This window comes from Ostrinia nubilalis, chromosome 7 (assembly GCF_963855985.1).
Source record: "Ostrinia nubilalis chromosome 7, ilOstNubi1.1, whole genome shotgun sequence".
NCBI lineage: Eukaryota > Metazoa > Arthropoda > Insecta > Lepidoptera > Crambidae > Ostrinia > Ostrinia nubilalis.
In genome coordinates, this window is record NC_087094.1 from 13,447,217 (window position 1) to 13,460,079 (window position 12,863).

At 40.2% G+C, this 12,863-nt stretch overlaps 2 protein-coding genes across 2 annotated transcripts in view; one reads left to right on the forward strand and one right to left on the reverse strand.

Annotated features, from left to right (window-relative positions):
• Positions 1-334: 334 nt before the first annotated feature.
• On the reverse strand, positions 335-5,025 carry LOC135073373 (tenascin-like). Its single transcript, XM_063967526.1, has 8 exons — positions 4,905-5,025; positions 3,457-3,615; positions 3,024-3,101; positions 2,861-2,929; positions 2,522-2,665; positions 1,934-2,158; positions 1,433-1,663; positions 335-971 (listed from the first exon to the last, which is right to left on the reverse strand). Exons 1-8 carry the CDS (start codon positions 4,984-4,986, stop codon positions 847-849), a joined length of 1,113 nt encoding a protein of 370 aa, XP_063823596.1. The 5' UTR covers positions 4,987-5,025; the 3' UTR covers positions 335-846.
• A 2,516-nt stretch (positions 5,026-7,541) lies between these two features.
• Positions 7,542-12,863, forward strand: part of LOC135073385 (uncharacterized) — a 421,709-nt gene continuing 416,387 nt past the window's right edge. The window contains exon 1 of the mRNA XM_063967544.1: positions 7,542-7,845. Coding sequence (XP_063823614.1) covers positions 7,782-7,845 — 64 coding nt within the window. The 5' untranslated portion in view covers positions 7,542-7,781. The remainder of the gene's footprint in view (positions 7,846-12,863) is intronic.

Below are 12,863 nucleotides of genomic sequence, written 5' to 3' on the forward strand. Positions count from 1 at the left end.
TGGCATAAGAATAATTATTTCAATACAAGTCGACCGCAATCAAAGAGCGGCGAGTCCCAGAAGCGTCGGGAAGGTAAGAGGGGCTCGAGTTCCTGCCTACTCACAATTAACTTGAAGGGTCGGGGCCGATTGTTATCTGCGAAGGTGCCCGGCAGATCAAAGATTAAAATACAAGTTGGACACTTGATTGCGTACGAATTGTGCGGATTTTGATGAGCGTGGAGATCTTTTCAGATGGGAAAGAATTCTGTTTAAGGTTATTGCCCATATTGCAACGCAAGCTTGTTTAAATAAAATATCTTGGTTATTGGGTATATGAAAAACAAAAACTGGATAAAAGTAAAAAAATATATTTGGAGGAATCTCCATTAGCGTACATTAACTCTAATTTACAACTAGTGTAACAAATACTTAATATAAGGATATTGTAATAAATTCGTAATATTTGCAATTTATGTGCTTAATACCGTTAAACTTTACAATGTAAAAACAAATGATATGGAAGTGAAGTAATTTTAGGTATTGGTATGCTTAAATAATACTTAATTTTGTAAAAGTTAAACATTTGGTGTGTGGAAATGCAATTGAAAATGTATATAAAATAAATCTTTTCATTTTTTTGCAAATAAAGGCAAAGACACCATCACACGACTGCAGCTATGTGATTACTGTGTCATCTTAAAACTAATATTCACCTTACTTTTGGGTTTTCCAAAAGTTCAACTAAAGTTATCTGACTTAGCCGACTCCTATACTGGAACCTCATAGACTCTTTGCTTACGAGTATAGTGACAATGATGGCAGTTTTCGTGAAGTAATTATGTTAAAGTTAGGGTTCCACTAGAATCAATTGAAGCAGATGCAACGCCCATTGCGGCACATGGCTCCACGGAACCCGAGGCGCCGGCATAAGTTGAAGCAGGGGACGATGTTGCAAGCCCGAGCACCGGTCTCGACTTCCAGCTCGTCATCTGAAATATTAATTTTACATTTAGGCTAAAGTTAATTTTTTAATAAGTACAAGAGAACTAATAAGTTTGTCAATAGGCCTAGAGTATTCTTAAAATAACGTGAAGTAACTTCTAAGATAGATAATTAATAACTATCATATTCTAATTTATTTACTTGGCATGTAACTGTAAGTCAATCATAGAGGAAGATAGAAAACAATTACTCAAGTTACAAGCCACGATCACGATGGAAACTTCCAGTTTCGATATTAGCTGACTTGGTATCGATAACACACCAAAATTGTGTGAGGTAGTTCTTGTTTCTTTTTTAACTTAACCTTCTCAAAGCCAAAAGCTTTTTTTGGGGAGAGAGAGCGCCACTCATAAAAACTGACTTGAAACTGAGTTAAATCATAGCATAGTGCAATGACAGTGACATCCGCGGATTAGATCTGTAACCAGGCACTTCAAGATTAACTTACCAAACTTCTGGAACGGCACTGGTACAGCCGAACGCATTATATTAGCGAGGTTTATGTCGCACTTGCAGCGTCCGTTGACACACACGCCGCCGGTGAATCCCATGCGGCGGCAGTTTTGATCACACCAACGCAAGTCACAGTCTGCCTTTACTTGACCAACTTCAGAATCCGCTTGCTCATCACCAACTAGACCACTCGTGGGGCTAACAAGGTTATCCTCGATAGAGTTTTCTGAAACAAATCAGATATCAACTGCAAAAAGATGAAAATAAGACATATTCTGAGCTAATCTAGCCCTGAAGGAAAAAATATAGAAGTAAATTTAGATACTTTAACGTCATCATCATTTCTGCTACTGCTGAAGAAACGGCTTCAATGATTTCTAAATGCCAGTTAGAAGCATCCTGCATCCAACTGCTTTCTGCAACCTGACCACCTCTTTGGTGGATGATCCACACGTTTAATAGGTCATCATGTGACTCAAAATTTAGTATAACTCACCAAGTACGCCAGCCGAACGTCCATTGTCACATTTGCAGCGTCCGTTAGCGCAGACACCGCCAGCGAATCCAAATCGACGGCAAATTTGTTCACACCAGCGTAGGTTACAGCTGGCCCACTTTGTCTCAATTTCTATGTGATCATCTACAACGGAAGCACTCATGGCGACAATGTCGTTATCTTTGGAAGAGTCAGCTGCCGAAGATTTGCTCACCGTAAAAATACCTGAAGCAAGAGATTTATTGATATACATATAACAACGAACATTAACATACATAAGTTAGCAATTTCAAGCAAAGAAATGTAAGTTATTCTTACTAGTCTAGTCAATTAATGCTTTAACTATGGTGTAGAGGAAAATGCGTGGAACACAATTTCTGACTTCAGGACATTATTTAGACTAGTTAGGAGGTGAACATATCAAAAGTCTCCGCCTTTAGCCCTTGAGCCAGCGGGGAGAGGGGGGTTTGAAGGTAGGTTGTTTTTTCATTCTCTAGCGTGAGTAGTTTGTTGTTGACCAGACGTCTGTTTATAGGCACAAGTCTAGATTATAAAGACGTTAATATATCGCGGTTAATGTAGGCATACCTTCATCCAAAGATCTTCGCTTCCGGGAGCGGCACTGGCAGTAGGTGCCGATGCAGACGCCGCGGGCGTGGCCGAGCTTCTTGCAGTGGTTGTTACACTCCCATGCCCCACAGCTTCTGCGCACTCGAACATGATCGGCCGCATCTAGTAGAAGCAGATTATCTTTACCAACAAATCATAATAGGTTTGATTACTTAATTAAAAAGTTTTAGTTGTGTAAGTATTTGATATTAATTTCTTAACCAAAATCTTCAAATTGCATATTAAGTGTTTACATGGGTCTTGATTATAACTTAATAACCCGTTAATGGTTATTACAATTTTAGTAGTGAGCCTTACCTAAACTCTCCTCATCACTTGGCAAGGATACGTCTCTTCCAACTTCAGCTGCGCTATCATTAATAGGTTCTGCGAAAGTATAAATAATAAAATTAATATGAAGCTTTGAAGTAGACGCATGGAACGACATTTCAAAGTTTTTTCACATATTTTAATGACGTACCATCTACCAAATCTGAAGAAGGCGCGGCTTCGGCGGCTTCAAAAGTTTTTGCTTCGATGTTACGCGCAACAGCATCATCTAAAAATGATCATTTTTATATTTGTTACAATTTAGTCATAAATACCTAACTAGGTATTAAGTTATGAATATTTTTAGAACTATAACAAGTTTCAAGAAACTTAAATCTCTATGATTATTTTGTAAAACTTTAAATAAACAATGATAAACATGTACAATCATGGCATAATTAATGTCACAGGTGTCTCTATAACTTTCTCTAGCATGAGTAGTTTATCTAAAACCAGACGTCTCAAGAAGTTTGTCAGGCTTTTAGGCAAAAACAGGTCAGAATCAGAATCAGAATCAGAATTTTATTTGCGTAAGGGGGTCTACATCATAATGATGATGTTGAAATATTACAGCTGATGCATACCTTCATCCAACGATCTTCGCTTGCGGAAGCGGCACTGGCAGTAGCTGCCGATGCAGACGCCGCGGGCGTGGCCGAGCTTCTGGCAGAAGCTGTTGCAGCCGGAGTAACTGCAGCCGGTGCTGCGAGCCGAACGCGTCACATCTGCGAGGTTGGACGCATCTAGCGAAGGAAATAACTCTAAATATAAATTATACAGGGTGAATTTGCTATCAGTGTCCAAATTTTTGGAAGCAACTCAAAATCAGTAACTTAATTATTTTGATTTCCATAAAGAAAACATTTTTTTTTTCATATTTATTTATTTTTATCCGCTGCACGCGGTTTTAATGGCACAGGTGTGGATAAGTTACTTCGTTCATAGAAAAATACGTACACACAAGTAACTGCAAAGTTTAATAGATATAATGGTGTGCAAAAATAAGCCTTAACCTTTGAAACTTAAGATAATGGGCGCCCGCGAATTAGATTTTCAATATTTTTTTTGCGAAATGTACCACAATTAAAAATAATTAAGATATTGTTAAATTGTTCTATAGAGCTTATTACAAAAAAATGGATACCCATTATAAAATCACCCTGTATGTCGTCCAGGAATGTAACCTCTGCTTTCAAATAGATTAGACTACTTTGTTATACATAATTATAAGGTGTTATAATTAAAAATAAGAACGGATGAAACGATCAGCATGCATGGCCATCTTTGTCCTAGAGAACACAAAGAACTAAAAAAAAAATACCGTATACTCGTATTTAATTTAAAAAATCTAGACTGACCGAAAATGTATTATTATGAAGGCCAAAACCAGTTAAGACAAAAAACACGCGCCGCTATTTTCATTGGGCAATGAATTTTTTACTGGTTCGGAAGCAAACGAGGTAATCGCTAGACAGTCTGGCACTCGGCTTTGATAAATCAATAATTTAAACCTGATTCAGCTTGATTACTAGAAACAGGTTTCATAACAGGGGTTAACCTCTGATGAACCTAGGTATTTATAAATAACACCTACACCATACATTAAATTATGGACATAGATACTATAGGTATAGTCAATGAAGCATGTTAGTATGATAAATATTCATAAGATAGTAACTCTATTATATTATCAACCTGTCAATCAGTGCAAAAAAAAACAAAACATTCGAAAACAAACATAGAAACATAAATACAAATGAGTTAACAGAGTTTGAAATTCTGTAAGATATGAAGTTATTTTTAACATCTTCATCATTTGATTAATTAATTGAGGATTGCATATTATAAATAAACAAATAATAGTGAAAGGAGATTAAAAAAATAAAAGCTAAAAATATTAATAAAATACTCTAACGTTAGATTGTATCTTAACAACATGCTTGTTTTTTTCGGTAGCCTCTGAGATATTACCAAAATCAAAATTTAGTGTACTTTCTAGGCCTCTAGGGCATCGTTTGAGCTAATTCCTTACCTTCGTCCCCGAGGATGCTCGGCTCACCCGACGCCTTCGCCAAGTAAAGGCAGGTTGCAACAATTAAAAGTTTGCACCACATGATTCGTGTGTAATTGATTCCCAACTGATGCCACACAGGATTGCCTCAGGCTTTTATACAGCTGAAGTCGACGGGACTTCACCCGGTGCAAAGGATGATTCAGAGCGCGGGCTTTTGTATCTAGCGCGCATCCCAGGGCTGTCATTTCTGTCGAAGTATGAAATCGAAACAGGAAAATAAGAAAATGCTTTATTTATGACTGTGAGAAAATGCTACTTAATCTTGATGTGATATTAGATGCAACTTGGTACTTTTGAAAAAATACGAACTTTTTTTTACTTAATATAAAAAAATAATATTTTCGAATTGTCGATCTTGTTAGGTCTTAAGATCAACCCAAGAAAACCTTTATAATTTAGGGGAAAATTATTTCGTTTCTCAATTAATATTAACTGATTAGCTACTCTTTCGGAAGTATTAATGAACTAGCTGTGCCCGCGACTTCGTACGCGTGAAAATCGTTTGAATACAGTTTTTGCAACATTTTTCATTGATGGTCTGCTCTTATTGGTCGAAGCGTGCTGTCACAGTTAAATAGCCTTCATTGATACATGGGATATCCAATACAAAAATAATATTTTTTCAAATCGGACAAGTAGTTCCTGAGATTAGCAAAATGTAAATTAGGTATTGTACTACTAACATACTGTACTACTAACATACTTCTAAGAACATTGTTATTAACTCTACTAACATAGTCTCTAAGATAAAATTGTTACTAATCAAACTATGGACTGCTTTGTCTGAAAATAAATAATTTTTATTTTATTTTATTTTTATTTATTGTATGTAGGTATCATAGAAGTTTTTTAAAACTAGGATGAACGTAAGTACAATATTATTTCAACCCTAATAATTATTTTTCAATTAAGGACTCATACCTGTTTACTAGTTATTATTTGATAAGTGATAAAAAGTATGTACTTATGTTATATGAATCAATAATTTTCCTGTGAAATTTTCGCAATGTTGTTTAAAATAGATTACAAACAACAACTTGAAAACAAGTGGTTTGGCAATCAGATCAAGTTTAAACCCCGACATTTGCGATTCCCAGTTATACCTAATATTCATAATAAAACATTATTAAGATTTTCCTCTAGCAAAAACAATGGGAGGAATCCTATGTTAAGAGTTGGACTCTTTCGACCATGGTTCGATTCGCAAAGAAGTACCTACATAAAGTTAAAAACATATAGAACGTAGGTCTGAAACTATCCCAAAAATAGCCGTCGCCAGTCAAAAAAAAGGATTAGGTTATTTGTAATTAATAAGTTTTGCATTCCCTAAGTACACCAAACTTGTTTACCACTAGTAAATATTAGTAATATTAACGTGTAGGTAACTTAATGTATTTTGTGGTAATATGTTCTATAATAATATATTTCGCGATGTTATTTGCCTTGTCATTATCTCAAATTATAAATATAACAAAAACTTGAAATCAAGTAGATTAGCAGTGTAAATATGTGTTCCCGTTAACTTTTTACATGAGATAGTACTTATCTAGTGATATGCAATATGCGTTTGACGGCATGCAGTCCTTTGGAGTTGATTAGGTACTGATTCACAGTTAACTAAGTGTAGGCGCACACTGGGCGACACGCGACAGCGATAGCTCGGCGAAGACACCTATTATAGACAATTTCATAATTAATTATTAGCTTGTCGTCGTGACTCCGATGCCAAGTGCGCGAAGCTTCGAACAAAATGTATTGAAACTAGCGGCCGCCCGCGACTTCGTACGCGTGGATCTCGTTTTACCCCCTTCAACAAATTCCCCTTCAAAAACTTAACCCAGTTTCGTAAAATCCTTTCTTAGCGGATGCCTACGTCATAATAATATCTACCTGCATGCCAAATTTCAGCCCGATCCGTCCAGTGGTTTGGGCTGTGCGTTGATAGATCACTATGTCAGTCAGTCAGTCACCTTTGAGATATATTTATTTAGATTGTCGGCCGCAGTTGCTGAGCTGTCGCTGTCGCGTGTCGCCCAGTGTGCTCCTACACTCAGCAACTCGGCAAGCGTAGTGTAGGACGCCCTCCAGCTAGGTACGAAAAGTCACAAGCTGGATGCAACAAGCGTTCAAGGTAGAATGGCGAGTAAGTATTTTGGTAGGCCTATGTCCATCAGTAGACGCTATAATGATGAAAGTTTTATGAATCCAGAACTGACAACATTCTTATTCATCACGTGCCTAGTAGGCTGTTCCACTAATGCAGCGTTAACATTATCTTTGTCAGTTAATTAATAAATCGTAGCAGTACTTAATTACTTTACAATGTCTAAATTAACAAACATACTTGGTCAAAATTTGTAGTTAAATGCTGAATTAGGTAAATTAGTTTTTCTCTTCCTTTCCTTTTCCAATAATATTTTGATGTGTAAGAATTTAATTTCATGGATTTTCTTTTCAATTTTGATTTGTACAGGTGTTAGCTCCGTAAAATCCAATGAATCGACCACACTGAGCGATCGTTAACACGGGATTTTCCGGGGTCTGCAACAATGATTCAAGCGTTAACTCAGAAAAATTGGCGAGTTAATTTATAAGGCTGATAATTTCCGCATCTCTCATCTGTTTCTTACGACTCACACGAGGGAGCGCTGGTGCCAATCGCTGCGTTTTAATTGTTTGTTATATTTAATCCACTCGACGATTGTTAAATCGCCGATATCGTGGTCAGCTCTACCTAAATATTGACAGAACGTTAAATATTTGCGTGCGGTTAAATAAACTCAGTGTTTAAACTTTGAAAATATAGTGAGTGAAAAATCCACGCGGTGAAAAACAATGCGTTTTAATTTCTTTTGTGTGTTCTTGTTTATCGCAGTGCTGATGCAGATTGGCGTTCAAGGTAAATGAGATTGGTAGTTATTTTTCATTTATTTTGGCTTACCTATATAAAAAGCAGTGATAAGTTACAAACAACGTGTGTATCTCTAAAATTACTTTATCGGCCTAGTTTATAGCATAATTAATAACGTACATACGATAACTTAATCTAACATTAATGTGCTCTACCTAGTTGAAAGAAAGATGTAGCTATGTAAATTTTAATCTTACCAATTGTTCAACTGAATGTAACCACCATTTTCAGTTTTCAGCACTTTACTTCTGAGTTGATTATTTTCATATTAACAATAGAGTGAAATATTTATTACATAAAATATTCAAATATGAGGTACCTAAGTATTATTTATTGACTTTCTTACTTTTGGTCTTTGCAGTTGTTTCTATAGATCAGCGTTGAGTTTTAAACCATAGTCAAATGTCAAAACCTAGTGTTGTTTTTTGTTTGATATGTAACTAGGTAGGTACATTACAAATTAGACGATAAGAATTTGCAATTTTAATTCATTGCTTTCCTAGTGTCTACTTATATTACGGTATAAAAGTAAGTTGAGTCAATATTTTATTACGCAGACAGATACTCATTTATGTATTTAATGGACATGATTTCTTCCCGTATGTATCTTATCTTATCTTATTTTTTGGGCCGCGCATGGGCGCAGTGCACGTCGACCCATTGGGATCTTTTGTGCTTCCCTATACCTTTATCCCCCCTCATCCACAAAGATCCTATCCATATAGTGGATCAAGTGCTTGGGTGAGAAGGACCTATATTCTTCTGGCGTCGGATAAGCCGATCCCAGGAGACCCATTCTAGTTCTAGCTAGCGCGTCACATTCGCAGAGTAGGTGTTTCATGGACTCCGCATGTTCTCCACATGCTCGACAGCTGTCATCCGTAGTTAGGCCCATTTTGTGGAGCATGTGGTTTGTAGTGTAGTGTCCTGTTAGCGCACCCGTGATCACTCGGGCTTGCCTTCTGTTTCCATTGAGTATGAGCTTTTCCCATGATCTTGTGTTTCCAACTAGGAATAGTTTGGAGTGGCTCATGCCGTTGGAGCTTTCCCATTCAGCTCTGTGCTTCCTGGATGTATATTGCCTCATGGCCATGTGTACAGTGCTTATAGATAAGGGCACTATCGGCTCTGGCCCAATAGGTGCCGCCTCTGACCCTTGTCTCGATAGACTGTCGGCTCTCTCATTGCCTTCGATTCCAGTATGTCCAGGTACCCACATGAGGGTCACCCTGTTGTGCCTTCCAAGTTTATTCAGTGCCAAGATTGCCTCCAAAACGAGTGTGGATCCAACCCTCACTGAGGCAATGGCTTTGAGTGCTGCCTGACTGTCACTTAATATGTAAATGTCACGCTTTTTATGCGCCTGTTCTATATTCCTTACTGCGCACATGATTATAGCATAGGTTTCAGCTTGAAACACTGTTGCAAACCTCCCTAAGCTTTCACTGTGCTCAGATTGTTTGGAGTAGACGCCCGCTCCTGTTCCTGAGTTCATCTTGGAGCCATCAGTATACCAGATCAGGCTGTCTTGTTGACGTTTTGGTCCTCTTTTCCAGTCTTCCCTTGTTGGTATAGACACTTTAAAATCCTTGCTAAACATGTACCTAGGCTGCATTGTATCACAACCCATGTCCATTATTGCATCTAATTGAGGATCACTCCCCATCCTTGTGTGCTTGGTGCAAGGTTTGGATGTACTCCAAAGTCCCGCCCCCTTCAGTCTGTGCAGCGCCTTCCTTGCATCTACTTCTAGCGCCAAGTGCAGTGGGGGCAATCCCAGAATAATTTCCAATGCTGCAGTTGGCGTAGTTCTAAACGCACTCGTTATTGCTAGGCATGCAGTTCTTTGCAATTTGCCCAGTGCCGTTCTGCACGTCTGTAACCTAATTCTAGGCCACCAGACAATGCTGCCATAAAGTATTATTGGTCTCACCATAGTTATATAGATCCACCTCATCACTCTGGGACTAAGTCCCCATGCCTTCCCGTATGCACCACGACACATTCCCAGCACTCTCATAGCCTTAGCTATGACCGTATCTTGGTGTTTACGCCATGTAAGTTCCTTATCTAGGATTACCCCTAGATATTTCACTTCATTGGTCCAGGTTATTTGCTTACCATAAAGGTAGAGATGTCCTAGCCCTGTTGTATTTCTCATTTTTGTAAATGCAATAGCATTCGTTTTTCCCGGATTCACCGAGAGGTGGTTTTTGTCACACCACTCTTCCAGTGTGTTGAGGGCTCTTTGCATGATGTCTGTCACAATAGTTGGGAACTTGCCCCTTACCATAATTACCAAATCATCTGCATATCCAACCGTGTAGAGTGGTCCTTTGTTTAGTTTCACAAGTAGTGAGTCCACGACCAGGCTCCATAGCAAGGGTGAGAGTACCCCCCCTTGCGGGCAGCCCTTGACAGTCCTTACACTCATGCACTCTCCTTGCAGTTCTGATTGAATAATCCTGCCTTTAAGCATACAGTCTATCCACCGGCATAGAGGTAGTGGTACCCCGTGGTCAGAAGCAGCAGCTCCTATAGAGCAGAAGGTAGTGCGGTCAAATGCCCCCTCTATGTCGACAAATGTCCCAACAGTAACCTCCCTACTCTCAAGAGCCGCCTCCGCCCTGCCGGTTACATAGTGTAGCGCAGTTTCTGTAGATTTCCCTGCCTGGTATGCACATTGAAGCTCATGTAGAGGAAATCTTTTTAGTGGTCCTTGTCTTATGTACTTATCTACAAGTTTTTCAAGCGATTTGAGAAGAAAAGATTGTAGACTTATTGGCCTATATGCCTTAGGGTCGTTGTAATCCGGTCTACCTGGTTTAGGTATAAAGATCACTTTGACTTCTCTCCATACCTTAGGTATGTATCCAAATGCTATGCAGGCCTTGTATAACCTGCATAGATGAGGAGTCAGAATGGAGATTCCTTGCTGCAAGAGAATTGGGTAGATCGAATCTGGGCCTGGTGCCTTGTATGGTTCAAAGCTCCCGATTGCCCATCTCACCTTAGTCTCATCCACTACTCTCTTAGCCGTAACCCAGTCGAGCTTGTTTGTTGTTCTATTTTGTTCCTCCACGCTGATTGGATCTTGATCATCGTTTAGGACCTGTGATTCAGGAAAGTGCGTTGCTATCATTGTTTTCAACGTATCTTTGCCTGCTTCCGTATATCCCCCCCTCTCACTCCATACTGTAGTGAGTGGGTTCGCTTTGGTTGTTGACATGGCCTTTGTTAGTCTCATGCCCTCGGGAACTGAGTTGATCATCTCACAATGATCCCTCCATGCCTTCCTCTTTGCCTTTCGCACCGCTTTGCTATACTCCGTCAGTGCTCTTCTATACTCTGTAAAGTCATTCCTAGCTCTTGCTATATTGAACGCCTTTCTTGTCTCCCTTCGTAAGAGGGCTATTTCCTTGGTCCACCATGGAAGTTTCTTCGATCCCGCCTCGCGTTCCGGGCAGTTATCCCTCCAGGCAGTCTTCAAGGCATTGGTAATTCGATTAGCGTCAAACTCTATTTCAAGCACAGAGTTGAGTTTGCATTTTGGTTCACTAAGTTCCGTCCTTAGGTCCCGTTTGAAGTCTTCCCAATCAGTGTTCCTGGGATTCCTTCTTTTAATTGCGTCTTTTCTTATAGGAGCATTATACTTAAAGCATATATAGTTATGGTCAGACAATGATATCTCGTCCGAAACATACCAGTTAGTGATTTTCCGGACTGCCTTCTTACATGCAAGCGTCAGGTCAATCACCTCTGCCCTCCGGGCATTGAAGAATGTAGGTTTGTTACCCTTGTTAATAATATGTGTTTCAGAACTCACCAGAAAATCCAGTAACCTCTCTCCTCTGGCGTTGTTGTTTGAGCTGCCCCACACAACATGATGAGCATTCGCATCGCAGCCAATGATGGTTTCCAGATCTTCTTGGTTGCCGTGTTGTATCAGATCCTGCATTTGCCTTGACACAGGATCTGCCTTTTCATATGGGAGATATGCCGATGCCACTATCACTCCTCGCAAATCCCCCTCCCTTTGGATCTTCACTGCTGTGAGATCCCTGTAAGAAAACCTGGATAGAGGAATCGCACTTATCCCATTTCTGACATAAATGCAAGTCCTCGTATCATTAGTAGAACAATTATATATTAATATTCCACCTGTGCCGCCGAGTCCTTTCACCTCACCTTTGTACAGGTAGGGCTCTTGGATTAAGGCGATATCATATCTTTTGACCTTGAGCTCTCGTGCCATGATGGCAGTCGCCGCTTTGCAGTGATGCAGATTAATTTGAACGCACCTTAAACCCCCGAAGAGAGCTGCAGACGTCAAATTCTGTCCCCGAGCTCGGTCTCCTCATCCGCGGAGATATCATACTCCAGCGGCGAGGACCGTCCCAGGTCCAGGTCAGCTATGGCCTCCAGCGAGCCTATGGATGCGGGAGACAGAGCGGCAGCAGGTTCATCTACCACCAGCTTCTCCCCCGCACCCCCAGTCCCTCCGGATAGCCCTTCACTCGCACTAGGTCCCGCTATTGGTTCCAAGGCCTGCTCCTCTGTACGCGGGCAGTCTTCCGGGACCGCCACCGCATCCCCACGCTGTTCAGCCGTCACACTGGCACTGACCGGTTCATCCCCACGCCTTACATCGTACTCGAGAAGCTTGAAGATGCTCCGGTCAATCCCAGTGTTCAGGATGTACTGGCGGTCTTTGATGTACGCCGCAGAGGCCTCGTCCATCAGGACGATTCTCCTGACCGTCATCCCCTCTACAGTGGAGCCAACAATGCTCCAGTTCGAGGTCTTCAGGCTCGGATGCAACCTCTGCAGCAACCTCATGACCCGCCCTGTGTCCTGCCTCGTGACGTTCCTGGATTTCCAGGCCATCTTCACCGGCTTTGGGAGGTTCTTAGCATCCACCACCCTAAGCTCCACACCATTGACGGCAGTGCCATCAAGTGTGCGAAGCCACTTCATTGAGCTCTCCCCCTCACACCTAAAGAGAA

Coding starts and splice junctions, on each gene's coding strand:
- LOC135073373 (XM_063967526.1), bottom strand. CDS start 4,986: ATGTGGTGCAAACTTTTAATTGTTGCAACCTGCCTTTACTTGGCGAAG. Junction 3,102..3,456: donor GCGAAGATCGTTGGATGAAG/GTATGCATCAGC, acceptor GATCATTTTTAG/ATGATGCTGTTGCGCGTAAC. Junction 1,664..1,933: donor ACGTTCGGCTGGCGTACTTG/GTGAGTTATACT, acceptor GATTTGTTTCAG/AAAACTCTATCGAGGATAAC.